At 40.3% G+C, this 21986-nt stretch overlaps 1 protein-coding gene across 1 annotated transcript in view; it reads left to right on the forward strand.

Annotated features, from left to right (window-relative positions):
* Positions 1 to 21986, forward strand: part of mapk1 (mitogen-activated protein kinase 1) — a 37441-nt gene that overhangs the window by 3788 nt on the left and 11667 nt on the right. The window contains exons 2-5 of the mRNA XM_040003532.1: positions 19335 to 19517; positions 20614 to 20803; positions 21096 to 21212; positions 21501 to 21615. Coding sequence (XP_039859466.1) covers positions 19335 to 19517; positions 20614 to 20803; positions 21096 to 21212; positions 21501 to 21615 — 605 coding nt within the window. The remainder of the gene's footprint in view (positions 1 to 19334; positions 19518 to 20613; positions 20804 to 21095; positions 21213 to 21500; positions 21616 to 21986) is intronic.

A 21986-nucleotide genomic window follows, 5' to 3' on the forward strand; every position in this document is an offset into this window, starting at 1 on the left:
CAACTTCTCCTTCTACATCACAGCTGCCTGAGTGGCATACTGTTTTTTTTTTTGTTGTTGTTTTTTGAAGAATACTGCAATGGCTACTTGCGCTATAACGGCGAGTACTCACCAATGTGGTTGTGTGACGATTATACTGGTGGCACATGAAGAGACCAATGCATCGAGTGTACTGGTGCCTTAATAGTTCAGTGGTGAGCCTATGGGCAACTTTGCAGACCATCGTCCGCATGTTGTAGCTGTTTTACCAGGGGGAAGTGTCGCAAGCAGCCAGGCTGTGGGCTATTCTTGCATAAGCAAGAGTAGCCCACAGTTGCAGAGGACCCTGAACTTATAACGTTACAAAGAGCTGAGGTGAAGCAAGAGCATTTAACGTTTGGAACAGGGTTCCAGCCCAGTTTTGAACAATTTAGCATTTTACTTATGCACAACGTCATTCATGGCGACCTTCATGCTGTCTTTATGGAAAGCGAGGACTGCACACAAGCATGTTTGCATAGGTTGCAAACACCTCTGTGTAATCAAACCTACGCAAACTGACAACCAGTGTGCCATAAATTCACCATAATGTCTCTCACACTGAGCTGTTGTTTATTATTTTGATTACAAATACCAGCGCAATAAATAAATATTATTGGATTTATTTATTTGCCACATTGATTTCACACAGTTTGTAAAGCAGCATACCTTAACCCTGTTGTTGTCTTAAATATGAAGGAATGACTTCCAGTCTCTTCCCCACAGTAAGGACTAGAGCTTGGTCGTTAACAGTGTTAGTGGATCGGTTCTTGGTATCAGCGTACCCTAAGCCACGCTATCTATAGTGTGTCGGTTTGACACTGACAAAAGTTAAATGCAGTGCATCCCTGTCCATCTTATTACATGCTATCTTGTTTTATGAACTGTTGTGCTAGCTATTGCGCTAATTGATGAACTGTGTTAAATGGAGGATTACTACCAAACAGAGCAGTTATGCTTTTTGAGATCTCTATCACTGTAACGTAATTTCCAGGAAGGCGGATTTAGGTAGAACTGTAAAATGTACATATCAGTGCTCTAGGCGTCGTCTTGGCAAGCAGTTTATGTTAATTTCCTACAAGTGATGACTTGTTTAAAGTTTTGCTTCTAAGATTTGGATCTCATCACTGTGGCCTTTCCACACCTTCCCTGTCCATCACACTGCCAACTGGGTGAAAGGTTTGAACTTTTCTTTAATGAACTTTGTTTCCGTCACCGAAATGTGGCCTCTGTCAGTGTGGTCTCTGCAGGTGCCACTTCCAGTAACCATCAAAGTTCATATTTTCCTCCAGAATTGGGTTCTTATTGATGTTGATGATGATGATGATGATGATCTTCTGTCTGTCTGGAGCTTTGTCATCAGTATTTAATGGCTGTAGCTGTAATGGTATTCTTTTAAGGGCCTTTTCAGAGAAAGCATGCTGTGACCAGTTTCAGGAATGTTTCAGTCCATTTGATGAATGATGATGAATCTGGGCAAGTTTGAACAAAACATCTCAGGTCGAAAGGGAAACTCGAGGGATTTTTGCTTCGTTCAAAACTCAAATTTCTTTTGTTAGTTTTTTGTTTTGTTGTTTTTAATTTCCAGTGATAGAAAAATCTCTTGGCTGATCAAAAAAATCACAGGTTTTAAAATGTATGTACCAACAACTGCACATCTCTTAACACCTTACGTCCCGTCAGCATCACTGAGAACGGCTGACCAGTTATCCCCCATATCCTGAAGATTACACTGAAGAACGGGAGGGTCATGTCATAGCTTCTAAACTGTGAGTTGCCTCTCCATATTAGGCTGACCTTGCAAATTTTTAAGTACACTTCAAAACTTATTCTTTGTCCCACAATGACATTGGCAGGTATTTGGACAGCTGAGCTGTGTCATCTTGGTTTTCAGTGTGTCTGAACGCTCTGCTGGAGACACACTCAGCTATAGTCCAGACACTCTTGCTACTTCTAGAGGTGGTTTTTATTGTTCCGGACTGTACCGACCGCTTCCCGTAGCTTTATTAGCCATATGTTTCAGGGTGCGTTGAGCTTCAGATTTCAGCACTAGCACTGGCCCAAACTGTGCACACTAAGTGTCAGAGGATCTAATGACTTTGTAATAGCAACAACAATAGAGAAACGGATACATGTATGGTGTAAGCACCTGATGTTGTCACCATTAACATCTTTTTGCTTTGCTCCTTGTATTTGCGCTCTTGTCACAGTAAAGCAGACTGTATGGGCCTGAAGGAGTGACACAGATGCCGTCCCATGATGGCTTCTTCAGTTTCGCTTATATTCACAAATCGGTGATCCTTTCGCAGTCCTTACTCAGGTTCAGGTTGAAGCCCAGTTGTTTCACTGACTCTGGTAGCGTTACTGTATTTTTGGCTGTGTGTGCTTCCGAGTCAGAGGCGGTTGGAGCGAGTGCTGTGCGAGCCTCAGCCTCCTTGCACTCCTCTTTCTGCGTTCTTTTTGAGACCTGTGGTTTTCAGACAGTTGGGCATGTAGCTTTGATGTGCAGCAGCCAGCGAAAGTGTTGCAGGGTGTACTTCAGACATCCCTCAGTTTGCATCTGAAATATTTTTAAATACCATCAGTCAGTTCTTTGTCAGGCTGCGCTGCTGTGTGGTGGTGTTGGGCTGCAGTCAGCTGGCCTTTATGAGTCAGTAAAGCAGGATGCACTGTTCTGTTGTTGCATTTTCTATAGAGATTAAACATGAGTAAAAGCCACAGATGCACAGCGATACGCTGATTGCTTGTGTGATTTCTTTTTTTTTTTTTTTTAAAGATTATGAAGAACTATGTTTCTACAGCTCTACTGGGTTTAACTCCTTTGGATTATTTAAACCAAATTCACATTGAGCATTTAACTGTCACCATCTTGCTGTTTTGAAACCAGACATGACAGGCTACAGGTTGATCTGACTAGTTTGTTATTGACAGTTATATACCAAATCGGTATACACGTTATTTCTCCTTTTTGACTTTAATAATGATCGTGCTTCATGTTTTATTCACTGTTACCCAAAATGAGTGACTGAGCCCATAAAGTAATCAGAAAAGTGTTTACGGAGGTTCTATAAGATCAGGTATCGCTGATGTAAGCTTCTGCTTAAAGAGCGTATTTTTGGACCAAGAATCCCACTTCTCTTTCTGGTCGCCCACTGTACAGCAGGATATTCGTTCTCTGTGAATTCTCATTAAATGCACATTTTGTTTATTTTTCTAAAAAAACCCTGAAACATGATGCAGATTCTTTGTAACCTAAGTTGGTACGCTGCATGAAGACATTTGCTTACCAGTCGACTGTGAGGTATGTCTGTGTCATTTTCAGAGCAGGCCTATTTTTGCTTTCAACAACCTCTTGTTGGTGCCTGTTGAGGCTGGAAAGCCCTGACATGAGCAGATGTACAACCACAGATTGGTGGTACACTGAGCCTCTTAACACTGTATGCTTACACAATCACAAGATACTGTATCACCCTCTGTGATAATATTCAGAAGCTGCCATGGCAAACTCTGCCTTTTTCAACCCGCCCACATGAGCAGTTAGATCATGGGGGAATGCTGCTGAAGTGGCTCGTGTTTATAAAAAGTTTTACATCTGAAAAGATGGGTGATAGTTGGTCAGATTCCACTTTTTTTGTTCATATCACACTGGAACAAGGAAAACGGCAGGAGGGGATAAGTCGTATGCTCTTATATTAGCTAGTATGCAGTGGGGATCGCTTGGTGAAGCCTGTTTTAGGAAGGAGACTCTGTTTAATGGCCACCAGAGGATTACTCCTGTGGCTGCAAAAAGACTTGTAGTCCTACAGAAGGCTGCAGAAAAACAGCAGCCAGACACAATGTCTATAAATGGATTCTGGTTAAATACATGGGTTCATTCACTCATTTCAGGTCATATTGAATAAAATATTAAAGTCTATTTTGTAAATTTTGATCACTCTAAGTGTCAGATTATTCAGAATATGCTGAAAATGCTCAACTCAAGGCTTCAGAACTGGACTTAACTAACCAGTGGGTGACGTCACGGTGTCGGCGTTTATCTTTTATACGGTTTGTGGTTAAAAACAAAGCAGCACACTGAAACTGCTCCAGTGCTATTCAAAAAGAGCTTTTTTGTGTTGATGGCTATATAAACAAATAAAGGGAAGAAATTAAATAAATTAACCACATTAAAGCGCACTTGTGCAGACATGTATAATAGAAAAGAAAGACATGAACATGACTCCAGATTCGGATTATAGTTAATTACAACTAAATAAAAACGTAAAGTTAATTGTGAAGAAAATAGTTCTTTAGTTTGTCAACGCAAAAAGCATCAGAATGCTTTGGGATAATATTTGGTTTATTAAACTGACAAATACATGGAATTAAATTTTTCGCACTCGCCAAACAGGTGGTCCGATGCTTGGCTGCTCCAGTCTGCATGCCAAATATCATCGGGCAAGATAGTAACCCAAGGTTGCTCTGCGATCCATCCGGTGTGTGCAAATGTTAGATAAAAAACACATACATGCATGGAAAAAACATGTAAAATGTGGTTAGCACAACAAGTGTATTCAAATCATAATTCTGATTGTAAAAGCTGCCAGACAGGATTTTAAAAAAAAAAAAAAAAAAAAAAAAAAAAAAAGCTCCTGTGTGAATGTGTGAATGAGGGAAGTTGTATAAAGTGTTTTGAGTGCCCAGTTAGAGTAGACAAAGCCCTATATAAGAACCCGCTGGACTAATAAGCACCTCTGATATCTGGCATCTCATAATGTGAACCTGGCTATCATTTGAGCTTTGGTATTGTGTAGAAATACAAAGTTGTGTTATCACAGCATACTCTTTGGTATCACTGACATCCAGCATGGGAAACACTTGTTGCTTGTAAACATTTCATCCTAAATTTATTTGTCATTCTTGTCCTCTGGTGATTCTGACTCCGTCTCGAGTCCTTGACCTGCCTGATTCTTAGCCACCGCCGATGCTCTGCTTCGTCCTCTCGAAATGCCACTGTGGTGCCCATCTCCATGGCAACTCCTCTGCTTCTGACATCAGTACCACCACTCCACAGCCAATGAGAGAGGGGGGGAGAGAATGAGAGCCTTGACACTCTGAAATCCTGTTGTGCAATTCAGAAGGAGATGTAATTTGGGTAATTTGGGTGGCTGCGCCTGCCAAGACGAGCATGACGACTTCTGGTTCAGAAGGGCTGTAAAACATTCAGGCGCTGCTCTGCTGCGTTGATGTTAATATCTGTGTTGATCATCAGGACTTAAAGGTGCATGTTGTTGCTGCTTTTACTGTTGCATCCGCATTTCTCAGAAACCACAGTGCTGAGCTTACATTAGGACGTGTAACCTAATGAGAAAAAGGCAGATATCGAGTTCATGCACAGTGAAATATGCAGAATTAGCTTTGATTCTATCACCTGCCCTCATTTTTATGTCAAGGTATGCTTACGAAAGTTCAACTTGCCTTAAAACACACACACACATACACACACACACACACACACACACACACACACACACACACACACACACACACACCAGTGTTATAATGAATACTCGTTTCTTTTTTCTTTTTTTTTGGGCTTGACAAGCAAAGTTTTGCTGAAGGAAGGATGTTTATCACAATGAACAGTGGAAGATTCTTTTTTTTTCTCAAGAAAAGTTGCATGTTTTCATTTCAGAGATTTTAAAACACGGCTGTCTTTGAATTACCTTAGGTTAGCACCCTTTCAGCTGAATAGTCTAAATTATCTGCATGAATTACAAATCACAAGTGTGCTTCAATAAACAAACAAAATGTAATTGCCCTAAAATAAACACTTGTGACAAACTAAGATATATTTTTTGTTAATCGTTCCGTATATGAAGTGACATAAAGAACTAGAAATCCATGAAAATGACTCTGCTAAGCCCCAGAAATATTTAATTTAAAAAGCACAAAATTGCAACATTTTAAAAGCTACGGTCAGAGTATTTGCTGTTTTTAGGACTTCATTATAGTCTTCACTCCCACAGTGGAAAAATACCTTTTTACAATTTTCTGTGTGACGTCTTACTTTGGTTCATTTATCAGTTTTTAAACCAAAAGACTGAGTTTTCTAACCAATAAGTCACAGTAAAGTCCAGATCCTCTGAAAGAAGTCTAAAGGATTCCAACTTTCTAATTACAGTTCATCATTATGAAATCTAAATGCGCTTTAAATAACTATGAAGCCACTGACAAAATCCTTGTGTTGGTCAGGTTGAGTCCTGAATTCTAGAGACTGCCGATGCTTTTGTTTGCACAATTTGTTGTCTATGAAAAATGTCTCCCTTGAGCTCTTGTATTAATTGGTTTCCCTCATTCAGAGATGCGAGAGAGTGCTTCATTTAAATGAAAGGCTTTGAATTGATGCAAAAAAAAAAACAAAACAGCATCTGAATCTGAGGTTCAAGTGTTTGGTCAAAGCCTTGGAACTGGAAGGTATGCTGTGGCTAAATAGGAGAGAAGCAGCAGGCCTATGGTCAGAAATTAAAACATGAGTGCTATCTGTAGGAGAGTCACATGTGTACAGTTTTTTTTGTTTTGCTGTTGTGATTTTCTCTGACTTGACCTCTGTAAATTACTTGATGCATGCTCAATCATCCAGGTGAGTAAATCCCCAAAAGTTGATTCTGTTCATCTGGAAGTAGCGTTTTCAGCTGGAGAAATGTTTTGTGACTCATCCAGGTGACTTCTTCAGTCTCAGCTGACTGCAGGTTTCCAACCTTATAAACAGGACATTTGCATAATGACTGAAACCAGCCCACTGAAGGAACAATGGGCTGGGAGGTCAGCTCCTTAATCTTAATTATGGAAGTTTTCATGACCATTGATCAACACCCACTGATCAAAGCTACTTTATCAAAGATCACCATTCACAGAGAGTTGGGGAACGGCTGCAATCACAGCATTGTAAGATGGTGACAGATGTACCCTTAGGCCCCCTCCTCGATTCAGAGATGGTCTTTCCCTTTTCACGTAAATGGCCTCCTTGACTCCGCCCTCAAACCAGCGTTCCTCCCTGTCCAGGATGTTACATCCTCATCCTTGAAAGAGTGTCCGCTGGCCTGTAGGTGTAAATAGTCTGCAGAGTCCTGGCCTGACGAGGTAGCTCTTCTGTGCTGTGACATCCACTTCGGCAGAGGTTGTTTGGTTTGGTATCACCCTCTTCCTGTAGCCACTTCCTGGGTCTCGTTTCAGAGGCTCGTAAGTATTTTCGTCACTGAGCGACAAAATTTTCTTATGATAGTCTTTCTGGTTTAGCAAAACTGTGCATCTACCTTTGTATGCCGGAAGGATGATAATGTTGTGGTCAGTGCTAACTAGCACCATTGTTCCTTCAGTGGGCTTGTTTCAGTCATTATGCAAATGTACTGTTTATAAGGTTGGGGAAACCTGCAATCAGCTGAGACTGAAGAAGTCACTTGGATGAGTGATGAAACTGAAAACACTACATCCAGATGAACAGAATAAATTTTGGGGACCTCTGTAAACACCTTCCTAATGGGTTTATGAGCTCAGTCACCCATAGCAGGTCATACTGAATAAAACAGAGTCACTTTCGGTCATTCTAAATGCCAGAAAGTTTTTGTTGTTTTTTAAATTTGTTCGACATGCTTTAGAAAAATCGGGTTGTGACTTGATGACTCAAAAGAATGACAGCTGTAACTGATGGTAACAGGTGGAGATGCACATTAAGACTGATGGCGAGATTCTGTGCATTCAGGTTTTGCTTCATTTGCCTGATATTAGTCAGCTTTATGCTTTTAGGTTAAATAAACTATATAAATTTATTTAGATGTCATGTTAGCAGCTGTGATCAGAGAGTGAAATATAAAAACCTAGAAAGAAGTCAAGAGTACGTGTGTGTACGTATAAAGTATACTTTTTTTTATTTGTTTGTTTTAAATGTCTTTTTTAAATACATTTGGTTGTATAATCCACTTCATATGTGAAGAAATGAAAGCAATGAAACGGCTTACAGTATCAGTAAAAACAGATGTTCCTGGCATCTAATTTACCAGTTATTGTACTGGTAAAAGAAAATAATCGACTAGTTTTATAGTAAGAAAAATTAGAAAATAAAACTGAAATAACATAGAACTGAATGAAATGCCTCAGTCCATAGGTTGGCTTACTGACACCAGTATTGTGCCTTCCTAATAGCTGGCAGCTAACTAATAATAGCTGGCGTTATTTTATTTATTTATTTAAATGCAAAAATTTGTGTTGGTTTCAGCTTCAGCTGTTGGGTTTTGGTCTGCTGGACTCGTAAACATTTTATACTCAAAAGGATGGGGACAACAAGCAGCAAATTTAAATGTTACAGTAACGTTTAAGCCTATAATGGTTAAAATATTAAGGCTATCATAACGGCACACCTAAATATAGAGCTGGGGTTATGAATGACTCCATACAGTCTCTTGGAGTTATATATGTCTCATTTTCAGTCTGAAATGACACTGGAAAGTTAATGATTTATTCCACGTAAATGGATTCATTATTTTTTTTATGATAGTAGCAGAGGTGGCTTTTATTATAGGAGTGGCTTCTCCCCTATGTAAGAATAGACTCCACCAGCCACTAATGCAAAGCCTGTGACGAAACCCTGCAGGCCACACTGAGGCTGTACAAATATATTAGAAAACTGCGATGCATACTGTGTGAGGAAATGGCTTTGAGGAAGAAACTTTTCTCTGCTCATGCTCTTCAAAGTTTCTTTATCATGTTTGTGCTAAATAGTCTGAATTGCTGCAATAAGGTTACCTGCTAATTATTACTTATAAATGCGAACAGTGAGTGAAATGATATTGTTGAGCTCCACGCACTATAGCGCTTTACCTCTGAAAACAAACTATAGGTATGTTTCAATGTGGGCATTTTGCTGACGTCAGGGAAACAAATGGCTTATTGTGCAGAGCTGAATATTTCATACACCCATGTAAGCTTGATTGAAAAGCACCTGCAGACACAAACACCATGCTGGCATGTTTTTATAAATGGGTTATTGTGGTTAGTGTACACAGAAACAGGAAAGGCTGTTTTTTTTGTTTTGTTTTGTTTTTTTTAACTTTTTTTCTTTCTTTTTTTTTTTTAGTAAGCATGCAAATGCAGTTAAATCTATGATCGTTCCCAATGATAAATGCTGGAGGGTATAAATCACAATGAACTTGAATTAAGCTTTTGCAGCCAATGGTCAGTGTCGCCCGGTTATCTGCTGAAGCTTCTCAGAGAGCAGCTCAAAAAGATTAAACTTAACTGATCTCTGTGCAGAAATAAATCAATGTTACAGGATGAAATTAACAAAAATAAGATTGCAGATTACGTGTTCTGTAGGCCGGACAATATACCAGTGGTTTCTGGTAGCAGTGCAGTCATGTTAAGGAGAACAGTTTTCATAGTTGTTGCAGATGCACATGTCAATGTATTTCACTGTAGGTTAATTTTGATATTATTGTTAGGAACTCATTTAAGCAGTTTAAACAGGGGAAACCAATGACGTGTTTAAATTTATGTGTGGCTTATTCAACTGCTATGGTCCAATCACTTTTCTTTTTTTCTTTTTGTAAAGTTATTTTTCTCTTGGTTCTGACTAACATTTGTCTATTCAGGAAAAATTCCATGAGTAATCTGCGATGTGACTGATAAGCAGTTATGACTTGCTGTCGGTCTGAATCAGTAACTGCAGGCCACAGCAGTAACTTGTAAATGGCAGAGACGCTCGAGTCCTACTGTACCACCTCTTAATGCAGCAAACCCCCTCACAGCAGCACTGAGTGTGGTGTGAAGCCCAACCCCACAGCTATGGTACTCGCGCTGCCTTTTTAAACCTGTGACTGTGATGTCAGTCCACATTCTCACCATGGGGTCGCCCTTTAAGCACAGTGAACTTTGCCCCCCCCCCCCCCTTTTTCTTTCCTTCCACTCTAACCATGAATATTGTCATGGTTACAGTCCTATTGCATAACTGAGAAAAGCCTTGTATTCTTGTCTCCATGGAAATGGAGGCACCCCACCCCCCTACCCCCACAAAGCTTCTTCCTGAGCAGTGAGCATGCTCAGAAAACACTAAGTGCACAGAGGAAATAGGAAAAACAAGATTTCACTACAGAGCAACTTCATTGCACAAGCTGTGTTAAATTTAGCTTGTAAAAATATTATTGCATAATCATACCTAGGCCTTTTTCCCCCAAATTCAGGAAAGTACACAATGTGGATCGAAAATTGGTCCTATTTGATTCACCTTTTTTTTCCTAATTGTAGGCCCGTATAACTCAAAGTAAAGGAGAATTTAAGGATTTAATACAACTTTTATGCTCTGTTTAAAAACACTGATTGGTTGACTTTACAGCTGATTCTTAATAAATGCAGTTACATGTAGGGCTGGGCCATATTATACCGTTCATGGTAATACCGGTACAATGTTAGGCAATGATAAGAAAATGAAATATCGCAATAGAATATGGGTAAAACGCGCATGTGCAGTGCCTTTGTTTTCATACGCACATGGCTGAAAAGCATGGCGGCAACGGAGAATGAGAAGGGAGAAAGCGGATCATTGAGTGAAACGGATGAACGAGAATTGGTTTGTAAAAATGGTGCCACTTCAGTGATGTGGAACTGGTTTGGTGTTTGTCCGTCAGATACACAACAAAGCACTTTTTTTTTTTTTTGTAGAACATGCAAGCGGGCCTCGTTATTGACTATGTGCACGAGACAATGCTAACTTCCTGGTTTGAGACCGGATGTGGGGTTGTACATTTCCGGTAGCTTTACTTTGCGGTCAATCGCTACTGCGAAGATATACTCCAAAATCATGTCCAAAACTTGAAAACGGAAAGATTGCGTTAAGTTACAAAGAGCAGAAGGTGGGAACACTCACCGCTGTTGTGTCATAAAAAATCTAATGATCAATTTTGACGTTTAAAGCGTTTAGATCGATCAGTTGTTTACATCACTCAACACAAGCAGAACTGCATTACTGCAGCAGAAGACACATCGTCCACATTCAGAAGCACATCTCTGTATAGTGACTGGTCTTATGAATTAAACAGGCAAATGTTCAGCATTCAAACTACAGGTGAAGAATAGTCAAACCAGATGTTTCCCCCGTTATGTCGATATCAGCTAGTCAAGTACACACCTACACAGCATATTAACAAACCGTGAAAAAAGCCACACAAAAAATGAATGATTGCTGGTAATGGTTTCTATACATTAGTATTTACGAAGGGTATGTTGTGACTTACCTTCAAAATTACAGCGGTCCCTCGCTATAACGCGGTTCACCTTTCACCTTGCTGTTTCAGATTTTTTAGTGCAAGTTTGCATGCTTTTTTTTTTTACGTCACATTGTGTCCTGCGTCCTGATCGCTGCAGACGATCTCCTCCATGACGTCTCTCCTGTACAGTACAGAATCGCTGCATTGATTGCTAGCAGTGTGACTCTGAAGTGCAGTACTGTATGTCCACGATGTCCATCAAACGTTTTGCACCGTCAAAAATAAATTTGGCTACTTGATTTCACCTGTCGCTGGTTATTTTTAGAACATAACACCCGTGATAAACGAGGGACAGCTGAGAAATATAACATTTGAATCCCTTTTTCTCTTTTGCTCTAAGGCGCGGGGGAAAAATATCGACAAGTCAATGAACATCATTTACAGATATATTGGGTAAATGCCCAAGACATCTATAGAAATGTAAATCGCCACTTGATTCATTTGCTTAACTTGTTTTGGACCGTAAACCAGGCGCGAATAGGACACCGGAAACAAAGCTCCCCACAGGAGTTTCCGCACCGGAAGTAGCATATGCTAACGTGCACATAGTCAATTGCCGTATTTGTCGGACTAAGGTGCTCGTAAATCTGGGAGTAATCTGGGTCCTAAACTCCGTATTCTACAGGTCCCAAAGTCAAACGAACACTGCAGCATCACTGAGAGTAAAAATCTGTCTAAATTCTTTCATCTTTAATAAAACGATCAGCATTGCTGCTTTACCAGGTGTAACTATGAAGTTTAGCATCCATGAAAACAGAATTTATTACATTTAACGGCGTTAGAAGTTAGCAGGAAGTTAGCGGAAGTTAGCTCGCTAGTTTCGCTAGTTACCTCAGCATGATATAGCATGTTCTGACTGAGAGATTTCAGAAAAAATTCAAACATGTACAGCTCTGCTATCACTTCCAACATAAATGAAGTTAGAAAACTAAACAGCAGTGATGTTTGTAAAGTTACTGAAGTTGGGCTAGCTGGTATATAATGATGTGCTACGTGATCGCTAGCGACACAGCTATGTTAGCATAACATAAACAGTGAAGCTGGAGGATGAACGCTAACACTTTTCCACTCGATAAAAGTTAACGTGAAGGTTCCTGATGGTTAGAGACAAATACAGTTGCATGGCAGGATGCTGTAAACGGACCAAACTTCAGTCAGGAGAACAACTGAGATAATCCATCCACAATACGAGGTTAGTGATTAATATACTGCAACAACACGGGAATAGAGCAGCTGTGATAGAATACAGCATTAATGAATCAATGGTACAGAAGTGGAGGAAGCAAGAAGAATGAGTTGAGTAAAGTTTGATTTATCTGACTGCTTTGTTTCGCTTAATGTGCCTTATAATCCCGTGCACCTTTATTGTCCAAAAAATACGTATTTGACTTTTTTATTTGGCACACTGCAGTTTAATGTTGCAAAGCTCCTCTTTTTAACTTCAGTGGATATATTATACATGGTTATGCTCAGGATATGCCAGCCCATTTCTACTGGAAATGCCTTTTGGTTAAACTTTCAGTAAGGAATTTGCATTTGCACTGTTTAAATTTTTATATAGCTTCAATGCACATAAAAAACAGCTGCTTGTTTAAGTAAAAATAAATGGATGGGGGTTGCACTAGTAAAGTTGTGGAGTTGCATTTTGTCTCGCATCAATTATATAGTCAGTTATATCGTTATCGCAAATTTTCAAATATATATCGTGATAAATATTTTTGGCCATATCGCCCTGCTCTAGTCACATATGACGTTTAATGCTTTTTGATGGATGGATGTAGGTCAGTGAAATGGTCAAAAAAATTACAATAGTAAAATAAACTAAGTTAAACTATTGCTCATCAAAACAGGATAGCTAAAAAAAATGAGGGCTTTAAACTAGGTTTGATCTACAGAGTAATAGCTTTCAGTTCAAAGGTCACAGGTGCCTGAGAGCAGCCCGAGTCCACCCTCCAGTGATAAAGCCGTGCAGCTCAAAACTGCCTTAGCAGGCAGAGATAACTGCATTAAAACTACTTGGTGAACTCTGTACTTTGTACTTCCTCAAAGTTCCTTCTGCATGCCAGATAAAGGGACAAGGAACTGCAGGGCTTGGCTCAGTAAATATGGTGAAATACAGTATGAACCAATACTTTTTGTTTGTCATAAATTCCTATAGCATGGAACAGCATTTCAAAAGCTGAAACCAAAAAGTATTAGGCCTTTTTTGCCTTAGAAGAAGTTTTATCTTATGTCAGTGTGATCATTTAATAAATACTTTACAGTAATATGAGCCACAAAAGCACCAAATTCTCTTTTTTGCAGCTGCAGCCTGAGAATAATAAAACAAAAGAAAATTGTGCACATCAGTTCAGGAACAGCAAGGTTGCTCATCTCAGGGCTTCATAACCAACGACTGATATCTGCATTCATCTTTATACCATCCTGGTCTTTTGCAAAACAGGAAATGGTCACATGATCATGAGCACAACATTGTGCCTGATGTATTTCACTAGAAGGTATATTTCTGCATCAGAAAATGCAGAAACGTTTCACCATGCCAACTAAGACACTGAGCTTTTTAAAAGAAGTTGCAACCAATGTTGTTTAGAGTTGGCTAAACCGTGATCCTTTTCTAGACCTGATCCAGTGATTTATGATGCCTCACCCCATAAACCTGATTGATGTGTGAAAATATATGTGTAGTCTGATTGTCACCCTTAACCCCTCCCACCTCCAAATGTGGACTTTTCGTCTTTTAAAAGCAGAAAATATTCATTTCACATGCATGCACATGTGAATCAGAGCATAAGAGTCCAGACAGATGAAAATCCTGTCCAAAAATACAAATCAGTAGATTAGAGGTGGTATTTCACAGACTGTTGTGTCTGTGTGTTACTCAAAGCTAACAGGAGGTTTTACTCAAGAAAAGTCCAAATGGAGATTTGTTTCACAGCTTTTTTGCACTAAAGGTTTGTCATCCAGAAATATTGCCATTAAATACTGGCTTCATCAGAAAGTGACCTCCAGCACTTACTGGGCCAGTGTGAAATGACAGGAATGAGAATTAACACCTCATAGTCTGAAGCCGTGGTTCTCAGCTGGAAATAAGTGAAATGCCCATTTCAGGTCAGGGAGGAGTTGCTGCCTCAAGTGGAGGAGTTCAGGTATCTCAGAGTCCTGTTCACGAACGAGGGGAGAGTGGTGCTGTACCGGTCTGTTGTGGTAAAGCGAGAGCAGAGTATTGATTTACTGATGAGTCTACGTCTACGTTCCTCCAAACACCTCAACAAGTTCTGGGTAGTGACTGAAAGAATGAAGTTGCTGGGAATGAGCTTTCCTCTTCCGGTGGCTCCTCACCGGAAGAGGAAAGAGAGGGAGAGAGGGTGAGGAGCTGCGCATCGAAAGGAGCCAGTTGAGATTGAGTTGACAGTTGACTAGAGTGCATCCTGGAGATACCCTAGGTGAGGTGTATTGGGAATATCCGGTGTGGAGGAGACCCAGGGCAGACTCAAGAGCTGCTGGAGAGAATACGTTTCCGGCTGGCTTGGGAAGGCCTTGGTTGTCTCTCTGGAACAGCTGGAGGAGGTGGCTGGGGTGGGAAGTCTGCACTGCTTAGACTGCTGCCCTTGTGACCCATACTGGATAAGCAGCAGATGCATAGATGGATTTATGCTGTGAAATAAAGTGAAAGCATCAAAGTCTTCCAAAATATACATTTTGTTATACCATTCAGTACTGCTGCAGACCTGCTGTTCTAAATGGTTCCAAAGTTAGGGACATATTTATCTTTGACCTTTGACATATTATCAGTTTCATGAAAATATTTAGCTTCTCATGTCTGCCATTTCCACAAACTAGGAGGAGGCTGTTGTACCATTGACTGTTTAAAAACAGTACGAGGATATGATGTCTGTGCCAAACTGCCTCTGCCCTGGATCGGATTGCAGCTTTGATGAATAACTACTGTCGTTGCCTGCTTCTCTGTACATGAGGGTATCTGCTGGTGTAGAACAGTTACATGGAGAACTATTTACTTACCTCCCACACACACACACACACACACACACACACACACACACACACACACACACACACACACACACACACTCCTCTCACACAAGTGGAAAGGAAGGTCACTCATATTTCCCTCACAGAAGGCTGGCACACTTGTGTTTACATTGCAGTCCTTACACCCCCATCACTATAGCAACTCATTTTCTTATTTTGTCTGACTACGTGGGTGTTTTTCAGTCATTTCTGTTGTGTGTAATGTGCCGAAATAAAACAATGCTTGTGTAGATGTAAACGATGAAGCTGAGGAAGATGATAAAAGCTGCAAATTCTCTCAGTTTGTCATCCCGAGGTGCAGCTGCGTTGTGCAGTTTTGCTTTTCTGGTTGTACCAAATGGGGTGAGATGAGCTGGCAGCAGTGATTTGCATTTCCTGGCAGTACTAGGTCAGCTGGACTTGGTTTGGATGTGTCATCTGAAGATGTTTGATCATTTCGCACACCCAACACCAGGCTGTAAATTAATCGTTCTCCATGACGTATGTAGGCGGGCTCAACTTCTGTCATTATTACTCAGTTTAAAAAAACAAAAACTAGAACATACAAAAAAACAAAGTGCTTTTATAGTCAAAATTGCAGTCATTCATGCAGACTAATAATTGGAAAAGATTAATTGAAGTCGACTCCTGCATATCTTCTTATTTATTTTAGTAAAGTGTGTTTGCTTTTGTTTTGGGTTTTTTGGTAAGGCTGTGAGATTTAGGTTGAGACCACAGCGTGGGTCTGACACAGCCATTAAGAGTGAAAAAAGCCAGATATTCAGCAGTGGACATGTCTGTACCTGGGGTAGTGTGGAGGAGGTGTTTCAGCACAGGCAGGGCTGGATATTTGAGTGGATGAACAGTGAGCCTGTTGGGTGCGAGCATAATCACCCACATTTTTCCACATAATCACTAAAGATACTTTTTCTAAATTAAAAATGTTTCCAAAATAAGTTACAGCTGTGAGCAGAAACTGAAGAGGAAAGTACTCTTGATGTCCAACATTTATATATTGTGTTAAAAAGCTGATTCTAGGATGTAAAATAAAGTCAATGAAAGCACTAAATTTGTTGGATCATTTTATGATGAATGGAAATGTGATGGCAGTGAAGTTTAGATTTTGTTTTCTAAAAGGCTTAATGTGTCCCACATTCAAAACATCACATCTGCTTTCTGCTTTGGAAATTATGGTCTCTGCACAGTTGCACAAGAGAAAATAAGACAAAGTGGGCAGACTAAACAAAAATCCAGCCAACATGTTTTTACTAGTTAGTACAAATAAGTGGTGTCATTCTTGGAAGTAAAAACCCTGCAGAGAAAAGTGCTGATACACAAACCCTCTTCATGCCAAAGGGTGTGCTAGTGTTTGTTTTTCCCTTTCAACATCTAATCTCACACACACGGTGTTCATGTGCTGTGGTCCTGTCTTTGTTTATGGCCGCTAGAGTTGCATGGTACATAAAAATATTCCAGCACCTTTGGTCAGGGCGTCTGTCAGTGTCTGTAGGCAATGATTAGGATTGGGTTTTCTGCTTAGCCACATGCGAAGTATGACAATGAAGTGTCGTAGACTAATTTTGGAGTAAGAGTTTTGAAAAGGCTTGCAAATGTTTTTTCCAATATAGTAACTGATAAGTGTATTTATTATTTTTCCCTGAGCCTGGATCTGCTGGAGGTTTCTTCCTGTTAAAAGGGAGTTTTTCCTTCCCACTGTCACTAAAGTGCTGCTCATAGGGGGTCATATGATTGTTGGGTTTTTCTCTGTATGTGTTATTGTAGGGTCTACCTTACAATGTAAAGCACCTTGAGGCGACTCTTGTTGTGATTTGGCGCTGTATAAATAAAATTGAATTGAATTATTTTATTATTATCTATATTTTAATCACACATGTTTGTGTAATGAGCCTTTACCTTAGTGAGGGATCTCTCTGCTAAGGTTGACCTCTGCTGTGAAGAATGTGTGATATGAAAGTAGCTAGCTAAGCTTTGCATGTTAACTCCCTGCTCCTTCTCTAAATCTAGCTTTAACTTTAGATCCTCCATACCCGGCATGCAAGACGGCTTCCTAATTTCCTGAAAATGTTTTGTCTTTATCACATTCCAGATATGGTTTGGTTGAAAGCACTTAAACCGGTTGGGTTTCTATTAGTGGTGCAACCGATCACAAATCTCATGGATCGGATCACGGTTTTAAGTCACAGATCGGATCAATTTTCGGATCAGCAAAAAAAGGAAAAAAGAGAGAATTTTAACATTTACTTATTAACTTATTTAAGTAATTTTTGCCTATTAAAACATTCAACTCAAGACTCATTCCACGGAACTGTATAAAAACAAATTAAGGTGCAGTACAGGGCTTTGTATCTACCACTCCGCTGTGATATAATGAGCGGTCACGGTCACGTAGCTTTCCGTTGACCTGCAGCTCCACCCATTTTTAGTTGGGCAACAGAAGATGCCTGGGACAGTTCAGCCATAACTTTAATCTTTTCCTGCTCATACATGCCTGGAACGATCTTGTCACTAAAGTGGACGCGCAACAGGATATCATAGCGTGGCTCAAGCACGTTCATCATAGTTTAAACCCCTTGTTTTGCACAGGAGAATACGGCCTCATGTCTGCAGCTAAACCAACCCAGTAGCTTCTGTAATAGCTTTAGCCGGTCGGACTGGGCAGCAAAGGGCTGCTTAAATACTGCAAACTCCTCTGCTCCTCCACTTGGACCGCTAGCTCTGTCCATAGCTATCGCTTGACAGACTGACCACGCGCACCATACACATACTTTTTTTCCTTCTTTTTCGAATCTTCGGATCACGTGTGTGCCGAACCGTGGAGTGGGATCGATTTGGATTACGGATCAACCGTGATCCGTTGCACCACTAGTTTATGTATTGCTGTAGTAGTTCTCGTGTAAAAGCAAATGTGCTACACTTATCTTTCCATTTTAGTGTGTGCTTACGGTTTTACAATACTTTTAATTCAAACCTAGCATTTCCTGCCGATTTGACTTAACATGAAAAACTTTTCGCTTGCAAACCACAGGAAGGAAGTGGCATTTGTCACAGAGGTTTGAGCGGGTTTGATTCACACAGCAATGTTTCTTTATTTTTTTATCTGCCATTTTCATTTGTAAATAATAGTTAAAGTAACGGTTAAAGGTTTTTTGGTCAGTTTTTTAAAAATTGTATGGTACCTTTTTCATAAATGCTTATTTGGGATTATACGTGACTTTTTGGTGAATGAACATGTGGTCTTTTTGTGGAATAGGTTTTATTGTTGTCTTCTAAAGATAGTTATTAGAAGTTAATATAAGCTACAGTATCGTGCTGGTATGTGACATGTGTGGTTCTTCAGGCTGCACTTGTTGAACTTGCTTGGCCCAGTAAGCACAGAAGCTTAGAGCTGGATATGGAAGAAACTGATTATATCAAGTGTTATTTTGTGCGATATTGGTTATAGCTTTAATATTGATTACTTTGACTACAGTCTCCACAGTCTCCACCAAACATTGACTTAAGGCAATTAAAGGGGAAAAAAACCTTGATTCCAGGTGTGGAAGAGAGGGAGAGTCCTGAGCAGTTCATCTTAGTGAGGCGTGCTCCATCAGCTCAGTGGCCCTTGGTCTGTATTTCATTGATTGATTGATTGATTGATTCTCATATTTACCATCCCAACTTGAAAACATGGTTTTCAACATTTGGATAATGGCTGTGCTCAGTTTTGGGCACAGCTGGGCATTCACAGAGGAAGAGGGTGTGACTCACTTTCACCACAAAGGCCATGTTCTTAGCTGTGTTAGCACCATCACCACAGCGAGAAAGTCTTGGTCACCTGCGGCCTTTCTGTCCTAATAAGTGGTTCTGAATCGTAATTATAAATTAATGCAGTTATTGCGCATATCTGGCATTTGAGTTTTATGGATTTAAAAGGTTTATATTTTTTAACTTTTTGGGGTTTTTGTTTTGTTTTTGTTTTTTTAAATACAGCTCTGCCTACGACCGGGAGAACAAGATACGCGTGGCCATCAAGAAGATCAGCCCCTTTGAGCACCAGACCTACTGCCAGCGCACCCTGAGAGAGATCAAAATCCTTCTGCGCTTCAAGCACGAGAACATTATCGGAATCAACGACATTATCCGTGCACCGACCATCGAGCAGATGAAGGATGTGTATCCTCACTGAAGCATGTTTGAGTGTAAAGAGTCTCATTCTTGTGTTTGATGGTTTTCTTTAGCTGCTGGTCAGATTGGTATTACCACCAAACGTTTGTGGTCAAGAGGTTTTTATTTGTCTTCTATTACATAATAGCCACCTGTCGCCATACAGTTGGCAGAGATGCTTTTCACTGTAGCCAAATGTTAGCAGACTATCAAGCCTGCAGGCACTGTGTATAGTTTTACACTGCGTCTGTGACTGAAGCCTGCAGCTGCTCAGCCTGGCAACACAAGCATGTGCCCAAGAACAAATACTAAATTGCACTGGCTTTCTTTCACCAAGAGTCGTCAGGGAGGTGGAGTCCACCTGGACCAGTTTCAGTACATATTGGCCTCAAGAGCACCAATCAGAATCCTCATGCTTTGAAACTTGACTAAAAGTCCTAAAAGACCCAACAACTGATCAGATAGTTTTGTATTTTTGCAGCTGTGCATCTGTCTGGACTAAATCTTTGACACAAGAACATCCGCCTTTGCTCTTATCAAGTCTTCCTTTAACAAAAAAAACAAAGAAACGTAAAACAGTGAATAGTTTTACTGAACTTAAGTGTCAGCGAGCTTTCAGCATGATGAATACATTTACCAAAATTTACCATACTGACTAATAATGGCCTCGTAAGTGAGTCATGACTATTGACTGTCTGTAAATGATGTACGTAGTCACTCTGACGCCACACGTTAGATTGTGAAACTCTGTTTTGAATCCTCAAGTGTTTTGGCTACAGGCGCGTGCGTGTGTGTGTGTGTGTGTGTGTGTGTGTGTGTGTGTGTGTGTGTGTGTGTGTGTGTGTGTATATTAACATCTTTGTAGGGACCAAAATCCCGGTCCCCACGAGTTTGAAGATATTTTTGAGAGTCAAAATGTCGTTTTAGTGTCAGGGTCACTTAGGTATGGTTATGGTTAGGGTTAGGCATCCATTTTTGATGGTTAGGGTAAGCGGCCAGGGAAAGCATTATGTCAATGAGATGTCCCTGCAAGGATATAAATACGCACGTGAGTGTGAGGTTTTTCAGTATAAAAGCCGACTTTCCTTAACCTGGAACCGTGCAGATATATTGTCCAGGATCTAATGGAAACAGATCTGTACAAGCTCCTGAAGACTCAACACCTGAGCAATGACCACATCTGCTACTTCCTCTACCAGATCCTGCGAGGGCTCAAGTATATCCACTCTGCCAACGTACTACACCGTGACCTGAAGCCTTCCAACCTTCTGCTCAATACCACCTGTGATCTCAAGGTAGCGTCTCAAGCAGATGCTGGCTTCATTTAAATGCTTGTTTTCAGGCACTTACCCTTAAGGCCCCATTCAGATATTTTTCTTGTCACGGGAAAGACCTCCTCGTATGGTGGTTTAACTAACACCAGACATATTTTCATCATGATTTCATGATTAAATAACTTAACGTTGTCATAAATCCTCACAAATACAAATCTGCTGTGGAGACTCTCAACGTTTTACAGCCTATAATTTTTATGTTGTGTCCTCTAATGTTGTGACAATTTCTTGTGCCTTTCTCATTTTTTTGTAGATCTGTGACTTTGGTTTGGCTCGTGTGGCTGATCCCGACCACGATCACACTGGTTTCCTCACAGAGTACGTTGCCACTCGTTGGTACCGAGCTCCTGAGATCATGCTCAACTCAAAGGCGAGTAGAGTAACAGTGGAGTATGTTTAGTGTTTTTAGGTTTTCCCAACTTAAAAAATACTTTGTGCCCTCCATTGAAACGTGTTGATTGGAAAACGATGACCCTGTTAGTGATAATATCTTTAAACTTTGTATTTCTATTTCAAGTCTTAAACTTTAATTTCTAAATAGTAGTTGGAATAATTTAAAATGACTTGCAGCACTTGATAGGACACATGGTATATTAATGCTGTGTATAACTAAGTTAGTTACTGTAATCATGATTATGTCTGTTCTACTTGATTTCAGGGCTACACCAAGTCCATAGACATCTGGTCAGTGGGTTGCATCCTGGCTGAGATGCTGTCCAACAGGCCAATCTTTCCGGGGAAGCATTACTTGGATCAGCTTAACCATATTTTGGGTAAAAATAAACTTTGCATGCAGTAAACATGTAGAACTTTCCATTCTTAAAAATTCAAATGAGTTGTGTTGATGCGTAAGTCCACAGAGGCTGACATTTAGCCCATAGGCCACAAAATTAAAGCCTCCTGCAAAATGAATCTGCCAGAACGGATCAGGGATGTTAGGGTTAGGTTATGGGTCTATAAGTCAAACACACATCTAGATGAATCCCATGATCCCCACAAACCGCACACACCTGAGTCACTTCTATTGCTCCATTGTTCAGCTCAGGTGGTGGCTGGGGTTCAGCTGGGGCTCTGTGGCTGTGTAGTGCATTGCTTTGTGTTCTGGCATCTTTCTATCATAGCAAGCATTGAGGTTTTCTCCAGT

This window comes from Simochromis diagramma, unplaced genomic scaffold (genome assembly GCF_900408965.1).
Source record: "Simochromis diagramma unplaced genomic scaffold, fSimDia1.1 OVJJ01000583.1, whole genome shotgun sequence".
NCBI classification, from domain to species: domain Eukaryota; kingdom Metazoa; phylum Chordata; class Actinopteri; order Cichliformes; family Cichlidae; genus Simochromis; species Simochromis diagramma.